The sequence below is a fragment of the Scardinius erythrophthalmus genome (assembly GCF_964197995.2).
Source record: "Scardinius erythrophthalmus genome assembly, chromosome: 10".
Classification (NCBI taxonomy): Eukaryota; Metazoa; Chordata; class Actinopteri; order Cypriniformes; family Leuciscidae; genus Scardinius; species Scardinius erythrophthalmus.
The window spans coordinates 36,235,126-36,256,239 of NC_138230.1; the positions used below are offsets into that span (position 1 = coordinate 36,235,126).

General features: G+C 36.7%; 2 protein-coding genes across 5 annotated transcripts in view; both read left to right on the top strand.

Moving 5' to 3' along the window:
* Positions 1 to 378: 378 nt before the first annotated feature.
* Positions 379 to 2,327, top strand: LOC308696868 (brain and acute leukemia cytoplasmic protein). Its single transcript, XM_081375785.1, has 3 exons — positions 379 to 687; positions 957 to 1,081; positions 1,262 to 2,327. Exons 1-3 carry the CDS (start codon positions 504 to 506, stop codon positions 1,376 to 1,378), a joined length of 426 nt encoding a protein of 141 aa, XP_081231911.1. The 5' UTR covers positions 379 to 503; the 3' UTR covers positions 1,379 to 2,327.
* A 2,229-nt stretch (positions 2,328 to 4,556) lies between these two features.
* The window catches only part of spire1a (spire-type actin nucleation factor 1a), a 45,451-nt gene continuing 28,893 nt past the window's right edge, over positions 4,557 to 21,114 (top strand). For all 4 annotated transcript variants that reach the window (XM_081377555.1, XM_081377553.1, XM_081377552.1 and 1 more), the window contains exons 1-2: positions 4,557 to 5,023; positions 8,476 to 8,510. In XM_081377555.1, coding sequence (XP_081233681.1) covers positions 4,711 to 5,023; positions 8,476 to 8,510 — 348 coding nt within the window. In that variant the 5' untranslated portion in view covers positions 4,557 to 4,710. The remainder of the gene's footprint in view (positions 5,024 to 8,475; positions 8,511 to 21,114) is intronic.

Sequence of the window (21,114 nt, forward strand, 5' to 3'; positions counted from 1 at the left end):
TGATAGGCTACAACATAATCAGTTATTAATATTTCGTTGGTTCTCTCTTGTTTTTGCATGTGTTCAATATTTTCTTTGTAGGCTAGCCTATGATGACAGCCTAGCCAGAAAATATCTCACAATTTGGCGTTTCATTGCGTTATCAGAACTAAAACAATTAACCTAACTCCAAGCACAACTACGCAAATTGCTTACAAAATCTTTAACACATTTTTAATCATTTGAATAAATGGTGAAGATGTCAATTGTTCTGGGCCGAACATTACTTTTGGCCACTAGGCCACTGTACATCTGTTTGGTAGTCAGTTTGTTTTCGTACAAATCGCCACTACACTGTCTCACAATAAACTGTAGCCGACCCTCGATGACGTAGGAGATCTCAAGTTAGACAACTACAACACGAGGGCACAGTTGCGCGTGGGACCACAGCACACACTCGCGCGCTCTTCTGCATCATCACAATTATCAGCGCATGCATCGCTCCATCTTATCTCACATTTTCAATGGGCTGCGGTGGGAGTCGAGCAGACGCTATTGAACCGCGATATCATGAGAGCTGGACCAGAGAAACCGAATCGACGTGGCTTACCAACACTGATGCTGAAATCCCCATCGGCGTGACTTATAAGAACCGCGTCGTTCGTGGAGAATGTAGCCAGCGTATTAAAGACAGTGCAAAACTATCAGGTAGCTTATATGCTGTTTTGTTGATGTTGGTGAAAAGTAATATATAGGCTATATTTATACGTGCATGAGCATATTCATATTTATCTGATTTAACTGCAAAACTCTATAGCTTTAAGATACTACGTTTTAATGCAGCATGCTCTGAAATCAAATCAAAGTTTGATTGGCTTATTATACTCTTTTGAAATATGATTTAGTCTTTAAATAACCTAGTATGTTATCAGGCAAAATCCAAGCTTCCAGAAGTTTTTGTGATATGATTTTCACAGGTACGGAGGCCAGGTCTTGTGGAGACAGAGGCAGACGGATGGTTAATACAGGAACTCAATGTGGGAAGCAGGGTTTGACTTCCAGCACCTGCACAAACCATCAAAGAACATCCTGTGGCCATGAGGTTTGAGTCACTGCTTCAAAAAGCTAGCAGCTATTAATGAAACATTATGGTCTCGGATGTATAATTCTTCAAACTTTAGAGTTCTGCCAATGTAGCCTACAGACAGATGTGTCAGTGTTTGAGTAACATTAAGTCTGTTTCCCAATCGATATGGTGAGCTTGTTTGTGTTTTTACAGCAGATAAGTGACTCAAACCCAAAAACATGGAAGGAGGAGACTTCTCATTCTGAGGGGGTTTCAGCTGATGCTGCGTCTCACCCCGGGGAGCCGATGGGGAACAAAATCATCTTCGCCTGATGGGGAGGATACGCTCTGAAACCTAGAGGAGTTCAGCCATGTGGATTACAGGCTGTATAAGAAATCATAAGCTGTCAAGAGAAATAGAGTTTTGTTGCTAAAATGGGCTAACAAGGTGCATCTGATCATTAGCATGTTAAATATAGATATTTGTCAGCTGGCACCCTGATATCCTTGATATGAGTTACTGAGCAAAGCATTATGTTCATATTGTTGCATATAGGAATTATTGCTGACAATGCACTGTGCAATTTTAATGCTAATGACACTGATTTTAAAAGAACAGGCTACTAAATATGTCATGCACAAATAATTGTACAAAAAATCAGTTGGTTAATATTATTTTTGGGTTATTCTGTTTTTGTAAATATGCATTTACTGGAAATTATACAGTATTTATTTATTTTATATTTACTAGTGATTCAGTATCATAGTAGTTTCTTTTTTATTTTAGAAATAAAGTTGCCTTCTTTGGAGGGTAACAACTTTTTTTTTTTTTTTTTTTTACAGTCTATGGTAACAACAGATCGATCAACCTTAGTTACAGGCATTGTGTACAACCAGCTATAAGTGCTGTAAAATAACCACTAGATGGAGCAGCTTATCTTATATGAACAGACTATTGCTATGTCTTGGACATTTATATCATTAAAATGAAATATGTAATATAGTATATATAAAAAAGCTTTTTAAAAATGCAATGCACTGTCTATACATGGTTTTGCCAGATCTTAATGCTGCATCACCAAACTGATGATAAACATTGATAATAGACAATCTAAAATAAGGAAGATCAGGGAGTTGTTTAAAAATTGCCTAAACTATGTAGGTTAATGTCAAGTACAAAGAGCACTGTTGTTACATCTACCCCACTAATGGGCTGAGTTGTAATGGTTTTGTGTATGAACATTTGAATTTAATTACCATATTAAATTCAAAATAATCATTATAACATCCGTTATCACCTTCATTTCACTTTAAACAATTGAAGTTCAACAGTTAACATATATGAAACATTTTTAAAATTCAAAACAATTAAAATAACAAATAGAGGAGTGCATGAAACATAATATACTCGGAAACATCTAACACATCACACTCTCCAGGCTGAAAACTGTACAGAATTCTGCTGCATGAAATTTGAAGTATAATGCTATTCTGTATTGCCCTTGTTCAAAACAAACAAACGAATAAATAAAACATTTGTTGAAAATTTAAGTCTATACTGATTTTGTGGAATTTGTTGCTCCAGTAGAATTACGTTTGGAAGTGCTACAACCACACTTTTTGGGTTAGACATTTTGACATGATGAAAAGCTTGTATGGATGTTGTCAAATTAAACAAGAGAACCTGCTGTTTCAGATAGTTATTTAATACCATCGATTAGCATGAGTGCAAATCATACTATAAATCAGACATGACATTTGACTTTCTTTCCCCTAACATTTTTTTGCCATTACCATTTTTTAGATTTTCAGTTATGACAATGATTTCACCTGTAGCTCACTTTTAATTGGTCAAACTGATGGTGTTACAGCACTCCCTGGGTCTCACACTGATTACACAGTTTAGTGCAATTTTGAGTTGTCACCTTTTTATAAAGAAAGGCGTGTAGTGATTATTTGTGAATCAGGTTTAATTGGGCAATCTAAATTCTAATCTATCTAAAATTAGCACAGGCCTATTGGTTTATTCCTCAGTTATTTGGCTGGCACTGCCCACAGCCAACAGTTTTAGAATTTGAATGAAGGGTTAACATAATCAGTTTGATTTAAATGTAACATTTTTATCCAAATATAGGTTAAGATTTAATTTAACTATAACTTTCAGATGTTTGTTCTTAAAACTACACTGTGTAATTTTTTAAGTTGGTTCTTAGCAAAAAACACTTTGTTCTTTCAAAATGATATGTGCTCATTAATGTGTAATTACTTCTACCAACTAATCAAGTATTCTCGTAAGCGTAGAATCTGCCATTTAGAATACATACGAGCGAGTCGCTCGAATGGCGGCAGCCATGTTGCACCTCCATCTTAAAAAAACATTAGCCAAAGAGGGACATACCTGGAAATTCAAGCTTCGCCTTTCGCGTTTTTAAACTCAGTGGCACCGTGACGAATGCGAGGGGGAGATTACTCGCGACTGCCGACAGATTTGAAATAATACGGCCACCGTAGGAGTTAAAACGCCCTCGGAATGGGAGGGGCTAGAAAGTAATATTCAGTAGTCATAAACAATTTCACCGCTAGATGGGAGAAAATCCTACTAAACAGTGTAGCTTTAACTATAACTTTCAGATGTTTGTTCTTAAAGTCACCGTACGATTTATGGGTGGACATCTTTGTTTTTGTTTGTTTTTTAAATAATGTGCCCTCATAAACTTGAATCAAAATTATAACTTCCTCTCTTTTCCTTGATGACGTGTTTACTGGCGTGAGGGCAAGCTTGTTCGACTTGAAACGGCGCTTCACGGACCGATCGGTTTGTGACATCAAAGTACCGCGAGAGCGATTCAAAACCATAAGGAGCCGTCTACTCTCTGTTCGCTCACCGATCGGTCTGTAAGTCGAACAAGCCTAAACACTGATATCACAGCAATAGTAAACCAATTATCCATCGAACCAAAAATTCCCGATGGACACAATGAAGTCCTTCCCTACATTTTTTCTTGTTCGAAAAGCCGTTTCATTTGGATACAAAGACTAACACAACTTCTATTTTATGAAGACTTTAATCAAAATAACTTTTTCCAGCTCTTGCACAGCTCTCTGATGATGTTTATTGGCGCAAAGGCGGGACACCAGGCACTCACATGAGATCGCAGCAATCGCAAATGACAATAAATTCCTGATGGACAAAATCAGTCCAGTTCTAATTTTTTTTCTTGGTCGAGAAGCTGTTTCACTCAGATGTAGCTATACGTCGCAAAAGGAAGAAAAGACTATCGCAACTTCCGTTTAATGCGGACTTTAACAACAGACGCTGTAAACAAACCATTTTCTAAAGGGCTACATAGGCCTTTTTAATTCTTATAATATTATTATATAATGTGGAAAAAATGCTATTTAAGATGAATCTTCTCTAATAGTTTGTATTGTCAATGAAGTGACTGAGGACATGACTGACTCTGAGACCATGCGGAAAAGTCATATGAGCGCCTCTCAGAGTCGACCAGCAGCAGCAGCTCGAGCTCAGAAGTATCGACACAGGCTTCAGAGGAGGACACGCGCGGTCCTTCTAGATGACAGACCTAACGTAAACATACCTTTTCTGTCTCTTTATCATCTCAACACACAGTCATTTCGTCTCCCTGGAAGCCTGGAGAAGAAGAATGACTGACGAAGGAATGTTAATCTCACCGTCGGCTCTCCAGGATCCCGGAGATGGAGCGAAAACTGAAGACATCAGTATGGATTGTACGGACGGGGAAGATGAATTGTGTTTGGAGGAGATTTTAACACTGTACAGTCAACCGATCAATGAGGAGCAAGCCTGGGCCGTGTGTTATCAGTGCTGCAGGTGGTTAACTCAAAAACAGAGACGGAAAGAGAAAGGTGTGAGTCCACCTGGACGGATTGCGGGTCCTGGAGATGTGAGGATCCGGAAGGACGGGACTGTTAAATTGTATCAAAAGAGCAGTCCAGGTAAATCATAATGTTTACATGAGAAGTCAAAGTAAATGCGCAGTAAATGGCGCAGCGTGAAGCCAAATGAACAGCAATAGCACTGAGATGCGTTATTATTCACAATGGCATTGCTTTGACACAGCTAAATATAAGCGATATTATGATTAATGGAGGCCATTTTAATTTTTTTTTAGACAGATTTAGGGATGTACCTAGGCTAACACCTCAATTCTAATGTACACCCATTATTTTACCTGTTTTATTCGAGACTTTAAATATAGGCCGATATTTGCATATAAAAATATTACATGATTTGATTTGATTTGATTTGATTTATTATCTCATTCATTGCAATACAAACCATTTACTCTATAATACCGGTTATATCGTAGGCTATTGACCATCGAGCCATTGTAAACAATGGGACCATGTGATGGATTCATCCATAAGCACCTTTAGGCATGGGGCAACAAAAGGGACCTGATCTTTGGCCTAGTGCTCCTGTGATATGCATACTTACCATATTGATTCAACATTTAGGCGTATTTATGTATGGTTCAGGATGCACAATTACAACATTTAATTTGTTAAATGAGGCTAGGCCTACATCTGATTTTATCGCCCACTCATATTTAGCACATTGAATGTTCTAGGCTAAAAATATGAATCAATTGTAAATTAAAAATATACAATCAGATTAACTGCAATATATTTTAAATCAATATATTTGAGGAAAAAATAGTATAGTGCTTTGAATAATAACTGTTTTCTATTAACCAAAAATTTATCAAATTTGAGAGAGGGATTTCACAGACAGAAGTAGTATAATTAAATTCTCAGCCATTATCTCATTTGGGTTCTTTCGCCTGAGGCTTTTGGATTTGGCTTCTGCTTCCATCTCTGTTTCTCCTTTGGGAGTTAATCTGACTGCCGTTCATAAGTATAATTATTGGGATGAATGTCTCAATCCTTCCATCTCCCTAACAAGGATTTAGACATGGGGTTCAGCAGTTATTTGAGTGTGTTTTAAATGGCTGGTACCATACAGTATAGTCCATGACCATGCATATACAACCTTTATGGTTGTTAAGAAATAACATAAGTCTTCTGCCTTAAGTATAAAAGTGTATAGTGCCAAATGACAAGCAAGTAACTAGATCAGATGGTCCTTCCTTACCAGGCAGGAAAATCAATTCTTATGTAACATGACAGTCTGCTGAATTCTGCTCTCCTGGGGAAGTTTGCTGTCCTGGCAAATGGGTACGTTCAAATTACGCTGACTGACCAATGATACCAGACTGTGAACCTGCCTGTTTCAGTCATGATCTATCCATGATGAATAGATCTGCCTCTCAAATTGAATAAAACAGCTTTAGAGCCGAGATGTGATTTGTGAAAAAAAGTCTATCTCCAAGCTCCAGACAATGCTTCATTGTTGTTTATGTCTCCTTTTCTGTTTTCTCTGCTTGCTATATAGTGATTCATAGTTGTTACAGCCTTGGAAACAGCATGTATCCCAACTAGAAAAATGAAATATGGAAGTGTAGATCTGAAGCTCCTGAGAAGCCTAACTCAAAGATATAGGTTAATCTGAGATAGATAAAGCTTTCACTCTCTGTCCTTACAAGGTGTTGCATCAAATGCATCAGAATATTGTGCAGATTTGTCACAGATGTTGTTAGTATTGTCTATTGAAAAATATTAATATACAAACATTACCATAGCCATACCATGTAGTAATATACTTGGTGTTTTTTTATTTTATTAAATGAACTGCCCTATTCATCTCCTGAAAAATAAATGAAGATTATATTTATATAAATAAATAGTCATAGTCACAGCTGGATGTGTACACATTTGCCCTTTTGTCCCAGTTTTAGTTTGTTACTGTCCTCCTGAGTCAAACACCCTTGTGAATTGATTTCCATGTTAACCAGGTCACAATGTAAAGGATGAATTATTTTCAGTGATTCTCCTTTCATCTTTACAGAAAGATAATATTACAGTACTCGTCTGTTTCATACAACAATGTGAATGGCATCCTATTGCACGAAATACAAAAGAACCTCTTGAAAATGCCTTCTTCCTCTCAGGATGCTGTATGTTAGACTCTATGAGGGTTCAAATTCAGACTTCTGTGGAAATTTATTTTCAGTTATATTTGATATTCAGTTGTTGAAAGTGGCCGTTGCAATGACACTGGGTTCATTCATTAGTGGCAGCAGTGAACTCTGGATCTCGGCCAATCCCAGAGGAGGCTCTTTCTATTAACACTGTAATATTATACCTCCAGTGCCACTAAAGGAAGGGCTAAAACAGACATTATGATTCTAAGCCCTTTGTAGTGTATCTCAGGCTCAACTGGCACAAATTGCGTCTCTGTCTGACTCCTATAGATTTGTGTTCAATATTTAATGTGAATGTTGTCTGAGGTGAACCCCATGGTCCCTCTCTGTAATATAGAAATGGGGGAGGGGGCTTTTCATGGTCAATTTCACTTCTATTAAATGTATTCATGGTTGCAACCCATACACCACTTCTCTAGAAAGATGCTGGCCTTATTGAGCGTCATTATTAAACAGCATCTTTTTTAGTATTCCGTAACTGTAAGTATTAAAATATCTCGTCCTGCATCTTTTGTGCTTTGGAAATGAATCAAAATGGTCTTGTGCTAATTGCTTTTTTCATTTTTGGCTGGTGTATGAAAAACGAGCAACAAAAAAGGACCTGAGTCATATTATATTAGAGACTTGAGGCTGGGCTCTTTTGACCAATAAGAAACCATCCATATCAACCTATTAACCATCTAGCAATTTAGCAACCTCTGTGAACACTTTGGCAATACAATATGTGCAAGTACAATTCTGGAAGTAAAAATCCTGTTCATTTTCTTCATAGGGGAGCTGATTTTTAATGATAACCTATAAACCTTTAAAAACAGACCTACTGTAAGCTATGAGGTTGTTAATAGATTACATGTGCTTTTGTTAAAGCCATCAGCCTGCATTATTTCAGCGTATTTTTTTAACAAATTGTTACAACAGCAGAATACCTAGTGAAAAACTACATTACCCATGATTCCTCAGAGAATCTACACCAATCATAGAATCAAAACAAACAGTTTGCGCCAAAATAACTCTTTAGTGCCCGCCCACTTCCATGAGGCACTGCAAACAACATAATCTCCCCATGCTCTCAAACCATTTAAATATTTGTTTAGATATGCATATTTTGCAACAAATGTAAAACAAATAGTTTCTAAGTATACTTAGTCACCTAACTGCTTTATGCATTGGCAAGAACCCAGAAATGAAAAAAATCTACTTATATCCTATTGACAAATTCAGTATCAGAAAATTGTTACGTACATGAAAAGTAAATATTTTGAGTTATGTGATTTTAAAAAATGGATTAGTTAGATATTATATATTTGATTTGTTTCTCTTTCTTTTTTCTTTTCCCCATTACAGATAAACACATTGAACCTCCCAGTTCATCAATAGAGGTGAGTCATCTTATTTACTTTTGTTGAGGAGCCAGACTGGTTTTTTACTTTTGAGAAAAATGAGTCATTCTGTTGCTATATTTGGTAAAGGGCATCGGCTTTACAAACCATCTGGAGGAAAAAGCTAGTATTCGTCTTCGTATGTTTGGTTTCTGAAGGTTTCTGGGTGCAGTGTTTTTTGCTGACTCTGGTGGTCACTCTGTCCGTGGTGTGGATGTTTGCCAGCTAGATTTAAGTGCGAGTGGTTTTCAGGAGTATTTGTTTCTGTGGGAACCTCATTGTCTTGATGGTATTCATTAGCTGTTAGTTCTTTGTTGGCGTGACAACTATGTGGATCTCTGCCTGCCTCAAAGTTTCCCTAAAGCTCCCTGCCACTCTGGGAAGTAGCCAAAGCTTTGCTGTAATACATTTGGAAATAGTTTTCCCAAGCTTTTCAGCACCATGAGATCTCCTGCTGCCTGACTCGGAACGGGACAAGACATTTGTACGGCTTTCCTATTTAGCAAATAGGACTGTGTGTTGTGTTAAGCTAAAAAATTTGAAGTATGATTTGTTGGCTAAATGTGATCGATTTTAAAATGCCCTCAGAGTTAACAGATGGGTCCACAGAGGGGATGCGAACATGCAAGCATGCGCCCACACAGCCACACACGCACAGACTTCCAAACAAAAAGAACACATGCGGCCATCTCTGAACGAGATTATCAACAGAGCACTAGACGGTAAACTCGTGACCGTGAATGGGAGGATATTCAAAGAGCAGAACAGCAGGGCCCTGCCTCCTCTGCACACAAACACTATATTTTTTTCCGATAGAGTTGATACACATCAAAGATAAGACATTTTGTAAACATAAAATATTCATAGACCGTGTGATTATGGCTGGCCGATATAGCCAAAAAAATTATCATGATAAAATGGGGAAAAGGACTCAACGATAAAATTAATCATCATCCATAGTATCATACATTTAAATCATGATAACCATTGGTAAAACCAGTGGCACATCACATATAGCACATCACTACTAAGGTAAAATGTAACTATAGTTTCTATGCTGTTTGTTATGAAAAACATCAGCCTAAATACATTTCTAGTCTAAACACAAATGCTATAGCTTAACAAAAAATACATGTCTACATTAATAATTTAATAGCATAAACTCGCAATTGCGAATTTATATCCCACAATTATTACTTTTTTTTTTCTCAGAATCGAGAAAAACTTGCAATTGCGAGAGTCAAATTCTGAGAGAAAAAAAAGTCAGCTCGCAATTCGGATATTTTCTCGCAATTGCGAGTTTATATCTCACAATTCTGACTTTATAACTCATAATTGCAAGTTTATATCTTGCAGTTCTGAGGTAAAAAAAGTCTCTTACCTTTTTTTATTTTTATTTAGTGGCGGAAACAACCTTCCATACTTTTGTTTAATTTGTATGGCTTCAGAAGGCTTTTAAAGTGGTACTTACTTTTTGAATCTTAAAAACCTTTTGTTTTCCACAGAAAAAAGAAAGTCATACAGGTTTGGAACGACATGAGGGTGAGTAAATTATGACAGGATCTTCATTTGTACATGTTTGATATGTACACACGGTGAGATCAGAGCATTGGGCGAAGGCGCCCTCCTCTTCATAAAGCCTACCCTGTCTTAGGGCAGTAATGAGAGGGTGTGTGTGTGTGCGCGCTCTGTTCTGCATGACTGCACCTCTCTCTCAGCGATCATGTGATGTTGCAGTATGCATGTTTAAGACCTCGCCCTCACGGCCAAGTTGAGCGCTGCCTCTACACTGACTGAACAAAGTATTCTGCTGCTCGCCACAGACACACCACATCCACAGCCCCGTCTGGCTGTGTGTGTCTCAGACTAACTGCCCTGTCCGTCAGCGACCGAACAGTAGTGTTTTTGCATGAACATATTTCCTAAGGAATCTGGTTTCAGACAGGCCACCTTAGGCATGATGTCACCCCTAACGGTCTACAACAGATTTAAGTGAGCTTTACAGATGAAAAAGTGACATTTTTATTGCTGTGCTTGTTTCTTAGTAAAAGATACAAGCAAAAATCTAGTTTAAAACATGTCAAGTTCTTAGAAATTTACTTCTTTTTTTTTTTTCATGTACATGGTTTTGTATTTGTTTGGCATTTTCAAGAAAAATTTAGTGACTTTAATATTATGTGGTCGAACACACATCTTAATCATTATGTAATCAAGTTTTGAAATATACCTATTTTTTTTTCTTTTACAATTATCATCAATTATTAATTCATAAATATCACAACATTTTTAGGGATCCACAACACATGACATTCATGAAAAGGTTAAATTATTTGACATGTTAAGAGAATTGTTGACTCTTAGACACAGTCTTGAGTGTCTTCTGTGATATTATTAGAAATTACAATAAAATATGATTATTTCCAAACTATCAAACTACGCAGTAAGTTTTTCTTTTTAGAAATGTAATTCCTTTGTCTTCATTAGGACTGTCATCACCCTGATATTTTTTACTTTGTCTCAAAAAATATCAAAATTAATTTTAGTTAAAATAGGTGTATTTAAGTCATCTTATGCAAATGCATTTTTAATTTTTGCGGTGTAGTATTATTTATTTACTATCATAGTATTTATTCATATTTTGAATGAACTGTTTATATTTTCAATTTTAATTTAAGTTTTAGTCAGTTTATGTTCTTTTGTCATTTTTATAAGTTATTTTTAATGCTATTTAGCTTTAATTTATTTTTATTTCAGTTTTAGTAGTAAGTTAAGTTTTTCTTTGATGTTTATATTTTATATTATATCAGCTTTATTTCTATTAACGAATGAACTAGTTTTAATAGTTTTTTGGTTTTAGTTAACAACAACACTGGCCTTGTGTCATTCAAGTGAAGGTCATATCTGTTCTGGCTTTAAAAAACAATCAGATGGAGGCATCTTAGATGTTATTCAACATTTTTCAGCTGTCTCTCAAAGATATTTGTCAATTTTTTTACCTTATCAATAAAGTTGTCAATAGCGAATCATATTGATCCATGCCCAAAATGGTGTTGATTTTAGGAAGTGCTCTCGGTTGGGCTTCATCCGGCTTCATCCTGGCTGACTTCAGCTGACCCAGTTTTTCCCCATTAACTCAGTACTATTGGCAGCACTCAATTCCTTTATAAATAGGAGAATAGTAATCACATTTAGATGCTTTGGCTTCTCACCAGGGTCCTTCAGCTAAAAACAAACCCACTCCATCAACATCAGACTGGGTTTCCAAGTGCTTCCATTATTCACTGATGTGCATCTGCCAACTGATCATTAAAGCTTTTTTTGATCTACATGATCTGAAGGGTGAAAGACACAGTCCATTTTGACCAATAGGCATCTTGGCAGCTTAATAAAAACTTGTAAAGATCACTGTGTTTCATCCACCAAGGTGCACTGACAAAGAGGATTACACCTAAGATCTAGTTCGGTGGCTAAAGTGGGATTATCAGAACTCTTAATGAGAGTTTCTTCAAGCTGCAGGTCATACCTGTCAGTGGATCTGGTCTCTCTCGAGAGGCTGCTGTTAGACAGGCTTTGGATGAGAAGGAATGTTGATGGTCTGTAAAACACCTGTTGAGACCCAAGTAAATTCCCATTACAACTTCCCCTTCAGTTTTTTAAAAACAATTCACCTCTGAAATACCCCTCATCTCACTTTTGCTTTCTCTTTTTTTAGTTGTTGTGTGGGTTTGGGGAACTTTTTTCGTTAGCTGTGAGCTTGATGCTCTCGTGGTTTATTCTCCGGAGGTTTTCTTATTCTTTGCACAAAGCCTGTTTCTTTCACCTCGCTGCATAACTTCCCTTCCTCAGCTGACTGTGTGAGTGTGTTTGTGTGTAAGGATGAGGTAGAATGTGTGAGTACTTTGGCCCGGTCACACACAGCCTTGACGCACAACGTTATTTTTAATTTTCACATTCGCATTTGGAGCCAATTTACGCACAACCATCACTTTTCAGCCACGTAATAAGCATAAAAAAACAAGTTGTTCCCTTATTCAACATATTGTCTTCTGGAAGATTATCAGTAATACTTTATTCCAGTAGTCCACTTTAGACATCCTACTGACTAGAATATAATAGTATCTTTGCAGTAACCTCTGAGAGTTATTACAATTAAACAAACACTTAAATATCCCTATCTGGAATGCTTTGATATAATCCACTGTTTAGTTTCAATAAGTAGGTTTGCTTAACCCTAACCTGTGGCTTCTGTGGCTTCTGTCACTGAGTGGTTGACTAAACTGCTGAATGGCTTTGTCTGATGAGATTTATGCTGGTTTGTCCATGAGTCAACCTTATAAAGATTTTCTATTCATTTTTCCATTCATTTTTTGCTTGAATGAGGTCAGAGAGAGTTGAGGCAGTAGGAACAATTCTTCCTACATTGGAACAGTAGCACAAGTCGTCCTCCTGTCAGTATGGCACAGTGAGTCACAGTGCTCGTCGGAGGGAAGCAAATGTCCACCTTGCTGTAGGGTTCTGGATGTGCCCAGATCATTATGTAACTGTTCGCTTTCTCTTTCATTCACTTTCTCATAGTGTTTTTTTGTAGTCCATTCTTTTGCTTTCAGCGGTTCATCTCTGTGCCAGTCTAGTGCTGAGTGGATGTCTTTCTGTACTTTAGGTTCCAAATGTTCCTGGGAAACAGTCCTTAAATGCCCCTTAAATACAGCTTGTGTTCTTATACAGCTTGTGAAATTTACTTTTTTTGTCCACCAAAGGGTGGCTGGTAGGGGTAGGGGTGGGGGAGAAGACCTATACAGCACAGTGGTGCATGTTTAAATCAAATGTGTAGACTTATTTTGGATTTTTTAACAAGGAAGGAATGAATGAGGTGGATATGACACATGGGATTTGGTTAGAGTGTCATGTGAAAATAATAAAACTCACCTCACACGCCACCATCCAGAGATAGCGTTAGCTTTAACCAAGTATGGCAAAGCTGTTGTTAAATCAGGTCTTTTGTGGGCATTTAATGCATTTAATAGCTGCTGTGCCTGAGCTGATGAGTGAAACGCAGAGTGGATTGAGCACGAGCTTATCGAGTGCTTCTCTTTTTTACAGACATCATTGTAAAATTTGCAGTTCGGTCGGCTGTGTCAATTGCAAAGAAAGTCAAACTTGACAATTTTAACATTTAAGCGCAAGAAGACACGGAAGAGAACTCAATTCAATACATGCGTGCTTTGTGAGAGGTTTCCTGTGCACAAACATCAGAAGTGCGCTCCCAGAAAGCCACCTCTTCGCATTGTCTTGTACTTGAACGGTAGCCTGGGAAAACCTAGACAAACATCCGGCAAATTTAGATTTGCTTTGCAAGTAGTCTGGCAAAGAGCTCATTCAAGGCCATTTCTAATCCGTCCAAATCGAGGCACCAATCAGAAACGTTGAGGTGAGCTTTACACGCTGACGATCGCTCTGATTGGTTTTAGGTCTATCCGATTGCGCCCAGAGGCATTTTGAGTGACGTCCGTTGGTGAAGCGCATCAACTTTTAAATGCATTATTATATTCAAATTGCAAACACATGAGAGGACAGTCTCCATGAAAGACCCACTGGCAGATGAACGTGCTACTACATTTCTCTCCGAAACGGTAGGAAATTAAATTTAATTTAATAGAGGATTTTAACTGTGACAAGATGATTGACAGGGCAGTTTACGTGACAGGATGTACGCGACAGATCAATCCAATAAAGATGACGAATTAGTATGTCCCAAAGCTTGCCTACTTTTTTGCTACACATTCAAAAGTAAATACCTTTTCTTCACAAAAAGAGTACATACTTTTATGCCGTAGTATAACTTAGGCGAATTGGGACGCAGCATATGGCTTTACAAGATGACGATCGCTCTGATTGGTTTTAGGTCTATCTAATTGCGCCCAGAGGCATTTGAGTGACGTCCATTGGGGACGCCCCTTTGGAAATGAGTTCTTAATGAAGCTTTGCCAGACCATAATTCAGTTACTACTGAGAATGGTCTGGTTTTTAACCAGGCTACTTGAACGGACAAATTCATTCATAACTGTCGAAGTGTCCATCTTGGCGATTATTCCAGTAAGCATAGTCGTTTGTCTTAAGTGAATGTAAACAGCTGAGAAAGAAAACGCATGTGTGTCCGTGGATTGGATCAGTACATTATCTTAAAGTGACAGCATCCTAATATTCCCGCTGCCAGCTGTGTTTTTAATGTTAATCAAACAACAACAATAGACAAGTAAATCACTCTCTGTTCTAGACTGATTAACTTTTGTAACTTTAATTAAGGATTAATCTATATTTTCAGTGAAGAGTGTGATTTTACATTTGATTAGGCTACTTTATTACATTTCTGTAGCCTAACTGAAACTACTGTAAGACTTACCTGAATAGCACTGTGTATTTTATTTGTATCTTTGTTGCTATTAAATGAAAGATAAAATACAATAGACCAATACAATGAACATTGAAAGTCATAGAAGCTTGTACAAAACATTTTAACAGGCATAATTAACTGTGAAAATTACTGAAGTAAAAATCTTTGCTAAATGAATTAAGCCAACTAATATGATTATAATTGTTTTGGTTATATCTATATTTATAAAAATTACAAATGCAATGAAAATACAGGCATCTGTACTTGGTATCGACAAGTATCTAAAATGAAAGTATCGGTATCGGACTCATTCTGGAAAAAGTGGTATCAGTGCAATATGATCAAAACTTTCCTGAGGAACCTGTTGTACATCTACTACACAATCATACTTTTTTTTTTTTTTTTAGCAAGGAAAAAGCCTTTTAGTATAATTATAAAAACATCCTCTTTCAGGTTGTGTATTTTATACTAAAACTTTATATTTCAAGATCAACACTTACTGGACTGAAGCAACTCAAGGTTTATTTGAAAAATCACGTTAAAATGTTCTCAATTATCATTTATCCTCTCTCAATTATCATTGCATTATGTTTTGTTTCCCAAAATGAAATCTACAGAGCTTTGATCATAAAATTAAGCATTTAAAGGAACGTAACGGAATGGGGCACAATAATCGCTTTATCTCGATTATCAGTTTATGATAGTTTATCTCAGTTTGGGAATCTGAGTAAAATTGAGGTGTTTTTACTTCCTCAACTATCTTTTTTTCCTTCTCAAGTCTCCATATTCTCCTTTTATCTTACTATATGAGGCATAAAAGCCCAACAAAAAACACATGCAACCTAAAAAAAAATATAAATTGACTTCTCGGACTATTGTTTCATATGTCATACGATAATATCGTTTATACCTGGGTGAATACTCGATTCTGATTGGCTGCAGGGTGTCCATTAAAAAGTGATAGAGGACACCTAGTAAATAAACCGTCAGGCGTAACCAGGGAAACCAAATTATTGTTTGTAAAAACTTTAGATTTCGATTGTAAAACTAATTAAAATATAAACTAATGTTTTAAAAGTGTGTTATTTGGCAAGTGACCATGGTATAAGCCGAAGTCGAATCGAAGTCCAAAATCGAAATCTTATATTCCCACTAGTGACTGGTGAATGCCAGATTTTACCAGCAACAGTAACAGTATATAGGCAAAATAATTTTGACACCCTGTTAGGCTTGCTGTGGTAGTCTGTGTTACCTGTGTTGTCTGATTTTTGTCCATACACCGATTACATTACTTGCCTACCGCAGCACCACCCCTACTTTTTATAGAAATAAAAACCATTTAGTTAAGTTGGACAACGAAAGCTACAATTATAAAACTAAAGCAACTGCTCTGTTATCTAGCCACTAAATGAAAAGTTCCAACATTTGGCTGGTGGTGGATGTTAATTTCACACCCTGTTCATGTACAGTAGGTTATCCAGGGTTGGAAAAAGGACCATGGGACCCTGGAGCACAACCGCCATTCCCCCCAACTTGTTTCATTCATATGTGATCGTGAAGATCGTGAAGATGTAAGTTTATCAAGGTGTGGTTGAGGCCCCTGGGCGTCTGCGGTCTTGGAGAATGTGCTCCTAATGCGTGGTCAGAAATCCTGCCCTGAGTTTATCTTCAAAGGTTCGACATGAGGCGGTTGAGTAAATTAGAGAAGAATGGCATTGTTCTGCTCCTCTCGAGTGGCTCATCTCCATATGATGCTGGTGAAATGGTGAAAAAAACTTTGCCTTGGAGCAGTGATGTCATGTGAGAAGGGCTCCGACAACAGTAGCCTGTGTCTTCATTGTTTTTTGTCACGTGAGAGACGGATAGAGCTCAGGAGAAAGGAAAACAACTGCATCTTACTGTGAATTTGTATGTCCTGAGTTGGATGAAATATCACTCCAAAAGTGGTTTTAGTTGAGGTGGGATGTCAAACCAGGCATATTGTTCATATTCTTTTTCATAGAGCTGCAATGTATATGCGTGGAAGAAGTGGCAGGATGTTTTTGTTCTCTCCTGTCAGCTCAGTTCACCTTTTCCCCTCCACCATCACTGATCTCACGGAGAAAGTCAAACCGACACGGACAGTTCAGATTTAACTATTCACATGGGAATGTTTGCTTAGTTCATCTTGGATGAGCAGAGATTTAGTGTTTATATAGTTTGTCCCTAGTACTGCTGGAAACCCACCTGGTGAATAAATAACTATTAATGGAATGTTGCTAAGGAAACACTTTTAAGTGGTTTGGAAAGTCTTTTGAAAAGTTTATGAATACAGAATCCAATTTTTGAATGAGCTGTCCATTTTAGCTTATATAGGTCACACTCAAAAAAATAATCTGTTGAACGAACTTAATTAAATTAAGGAAAGGTTTTCCACGAAATTGAATTACATTTTTCCAACAAAATCGAAATAGTTTGAAATAATTTGTCGTAATCTTGTTGTATGAATTTAAAATAATTTAGTCATTCCTGCTAGATAAAGTTTTGTCAGGTTAACTACATTTAGTTTTTGTCCTGCCTTAAATAACCAACATAGTAATTTTAGTTAATTTGACTCTATGGTTACTTCTAATGATAGACACTGCTAGTGTTCAATTGAATTATTACTTGTGCAGGTCTGTGAACGAGGTCTACACAGTGTATACTGAGTACCCACAGCCTGAACACAAGGTTTAATGCACATATAGCATAATACTGAGCCCACAGCCTAAACACAGTCGCCACTCTTCTGCATAGTGGTAACCAAAAAAAAATTCAAAAACATTACAGAAAGTCCTCTAAGTTTATAACATAACTGAACATTAAACACTAACATTAACTAACAGCATCTTTCCATTTACTGAAAAACACATAAAATAACACTTTTTCCCTAAATTGACCTTCTTAATGCAGTCCCTTGCAAAGCATGCTGGGAACTACAGATCCACTGCCCAGTTAGATGTCAACAACAATGATTCATGTAGTTTTCACACAAATGAATTAGGTTGATTGAACACAATTAAATTAAGTTGTGACAATATTAAACAATCGTGTTACTTTTGCTTATTGTAATTAATTATTTTAACAAGAGGCAAACATTCTTTTTTTGAGTGACATCCGGTTAAGACGAACGAAAAATATTCATGTTGACTCAATTAAAAAAAATTTGGTAAACCAAATTTTTAAAAAATTACATTGATTACATTTAATGAAATTAAGCTGGAATCATTTCTATGAAGGGTTGTGTTGTATATGCTCATTTTAATTAATGAAATTGAACAAAGAGCTAAAATCATTTTTTTGAGTGCATGAAAGGTAGTTTAGACGGGAAGTGAAACTGACTGCCATGTAGTGTTGTCATGATTCTGGATTTTCTTACCTTGATACAATACCTGGAAAAATATTGGTATTGGATACCATTTTCAATACCACAGGGACAAATTGCCACAACATTAAGGGCCAGTATCCAAGTTAATTTAGCCTACTTGTGACCATAGCCAAGTCAAAGTATTTTCTTATTAACTGTAACTCTGCTGTCTGAGATTCATCAGGCTCAGAGAGGGATTACATAATAATAATAATAATAATAACATTTTAAGTCAGAAGTATATTACTACCGTAATAAATTTTCATAAGTATATTAATTGTTTTAGTTTAGTAAACAATACTACAATACAATGCAATGTCTTAATTTCTTCACTTCCAAGAGTTAAAGTCCAACTGAAATCAAAATTGACCCTATTTACTTTGTTAGCGCATATTACTAGTCTTGTGGTGAACAATTAATCCGTGCAAGTTAAAACACAGAAAAAAATTGTTTGCCGTCGTAATCTTTAATCAAAGTCTGAAAAGTTACTTCCGGTCTGGAATTCTCTGATGACGTAGGTTTGACGGCTTGGGTTGGGAAACGCTTAACCACTCCCCTCAAACCGTTAGTCTGTAATGAGCGAGAGATGGAGAGGAGGAACGCTAGAGTAAAACCCTGCCCTCTGTTCAATATTCCTTTTCACTGGGAAATACGTCACAACACTGGAGAAAAGTCGTTTGCAACTTCCGGTTCATGCGGACTTTAAACCCTTGAACTTTTATTTTGGCAGAAACCTGCAGGGAGACCTTAAGTTGCTGATAGCAGGATTACAAATTCTTCTCATTATATATTTAGAGAGAAATGCTGTAATCATCTGTCCACAAAAATGTTGGAAAGTATGAGCTGCATCGATACTGCAGAAAATGAGTATTGAAAGAAACCATTTCAAATATTCATAATCTATAGCATCATAAAATTTTATATTTTTGATGACACTAAAGGAATCAGAATTTTTTTTTTTTTTTCCCCGTGGATATAGTTTGCCTGCTGCTTAAATGGGTTAGGTCACCCAAAAATGAAAATTCTATTTTTACTATTAATGACAGGGCCCCATTGACTTCCCCCATACTGTGGAAGTCAATGGGGCCCATCAACTACCATATTGTGTAAAGCCGAAGACAGAAATTCATGCAGGTTTAGAACAACTTGAGGGTGAGGAAATGATGGCACAATTTTTGGGTGAGCTATCCCTTTAATGTCTTAATCAATAATAGCATGAGTCTGAGGCTGAAACTAATGGATGGTTTCCGCCTTGGTCTTTATAAGAATTTCATCTTGTGTTTTGATGTTAATCCCTTCCCACTGTGCACTGATGATCAGCACAATAACCCCCTAGTGAATAGACATAATAACTGGTGTGAATGAACAGTGATGAAGAACCTGTCTCATCTTGTCTCACTCTCATCTGCACTGTTTAGATGGTCCATCTTAATAGGGTCAGCCATCTATAAATAAATAACCTGGAAACCTCCCCTCCCTTTTGCATAATGTGATTTGACTCAGGACAAGCTGTTCTATTGATTATGTGCCATTGAGGTCTGCTGTGGACGATTTGGCACAGCTGACCATCCTCTTAATATTGTTTCTGGAATGATTCAGATAAAGTCTAGAAATTTTTAGAATTTGAATGCTGTTTGTTTGTGGCACATTGTTAAGAGGTTACAGAAACACATGGCCTCTTATGTATGCGGCTGTGCACACATTGGTTCACGCATCATGTGCTTGTGTGTGTGCTGAGCCACATGCCGATGTTTCAGCAGACAGCTGACTGCTGCCCACATCTGTGTAAAGGCACTGGCATGCTAACTCAATAAGGGGAGGAGAGCGGTTCCCAACTGCGTCTGACAGGCTTGTTACTGTAAGAATGCTGTTTGCTAGTTGTAAAGATTCACGATCACAATATATCGGCCACCTTATCGGTATCTGCCGATATGCATTTATTTTTAATTAATGTTATCTTTATCGGCCCGATAAGAAGATTTGGCTGATATCACCGTTTTCAACTAAAAACGTACAACTTTTTATGCGTTTTGGCCGTTCATTTACACAACAACAGCGTTTTAGGTGCCTGAAAACGCAAACTTTTGAAAAGTGCAAGTCTTTGAAAACAGTCTCCGTGTAAACAACAAAACCGCGAATCTCTGAAGACAATGACGTCATGCGTATTACTTGTTCAATCTATAGTGTTTCATTGCCATCTAACAGCATGGCAGCAGAATACAGCGTTTTTTTTTTTGTCCTTTTCATGGATTCGTGTGAATGGAGATCGTTTTGACAATGGTGTCTTCTGTAAAACTCATTTTTTTAAGCATATCGTTGTTGTGTAAATGTACTTAAAGCTGATAAATAATAGATTATTTCCTTCAGCTGAGACACTTCAGATGCACACTGTTCGCCATGATGGTTTTTGAATTGCTTGAAATATAAATAGTATATTTGTAGTAAATATGGTAAGGAAAGTTAGCCATAGGAGTGTAAAATAAATTTTAAAACTTACACTGGTTCAAACAAGGCTACTGTACTTTTTTCTTTTTTTGTTGAAGTGCTTGGGACATGGCTTTTAATGGTGAGACTTTTGTTTTTGCTGCTTTAGTCATGTTCACTTATAATTCTGGTATACAAATACCATAGGAAAAGAATATAGTAAAGAAAAAAGAAAAAATAATAATTAGTGAATTTTAGTGGTATTACATATGAGTAGATTATATAATAATAACAATAATTATTATGGTTATTATATATAATTATTGGGCAGAGGCAATTTACAAAACAAGAAATTTTCTCAGTTATGCATGCACAAAACATATTTAAAAAATCAAGAGCAACAA

Coding starts and splice junctions, on each gene's coding strand:
- LOC308696868 (XM_081375785.1), top strand. CDS start 504: ATGGGCTGCGGTGGGAGTCGAGCAGACGCTATTGAACCGCGATATCAT. Junction 688..956: donor AGACAGTGCAAAACTATCAG/GTAGCTTATATG, acceptor TGATTTTCACAG/GTACGGAGGCCAGGTCTTGT. Junction 1,082..1,261: donor GAACATCCTGTGGCCATGAG/GTTTGAGTCACT, acceptor TTTTTACAGCAG/ATAAGTGACTCAAACCCAAA.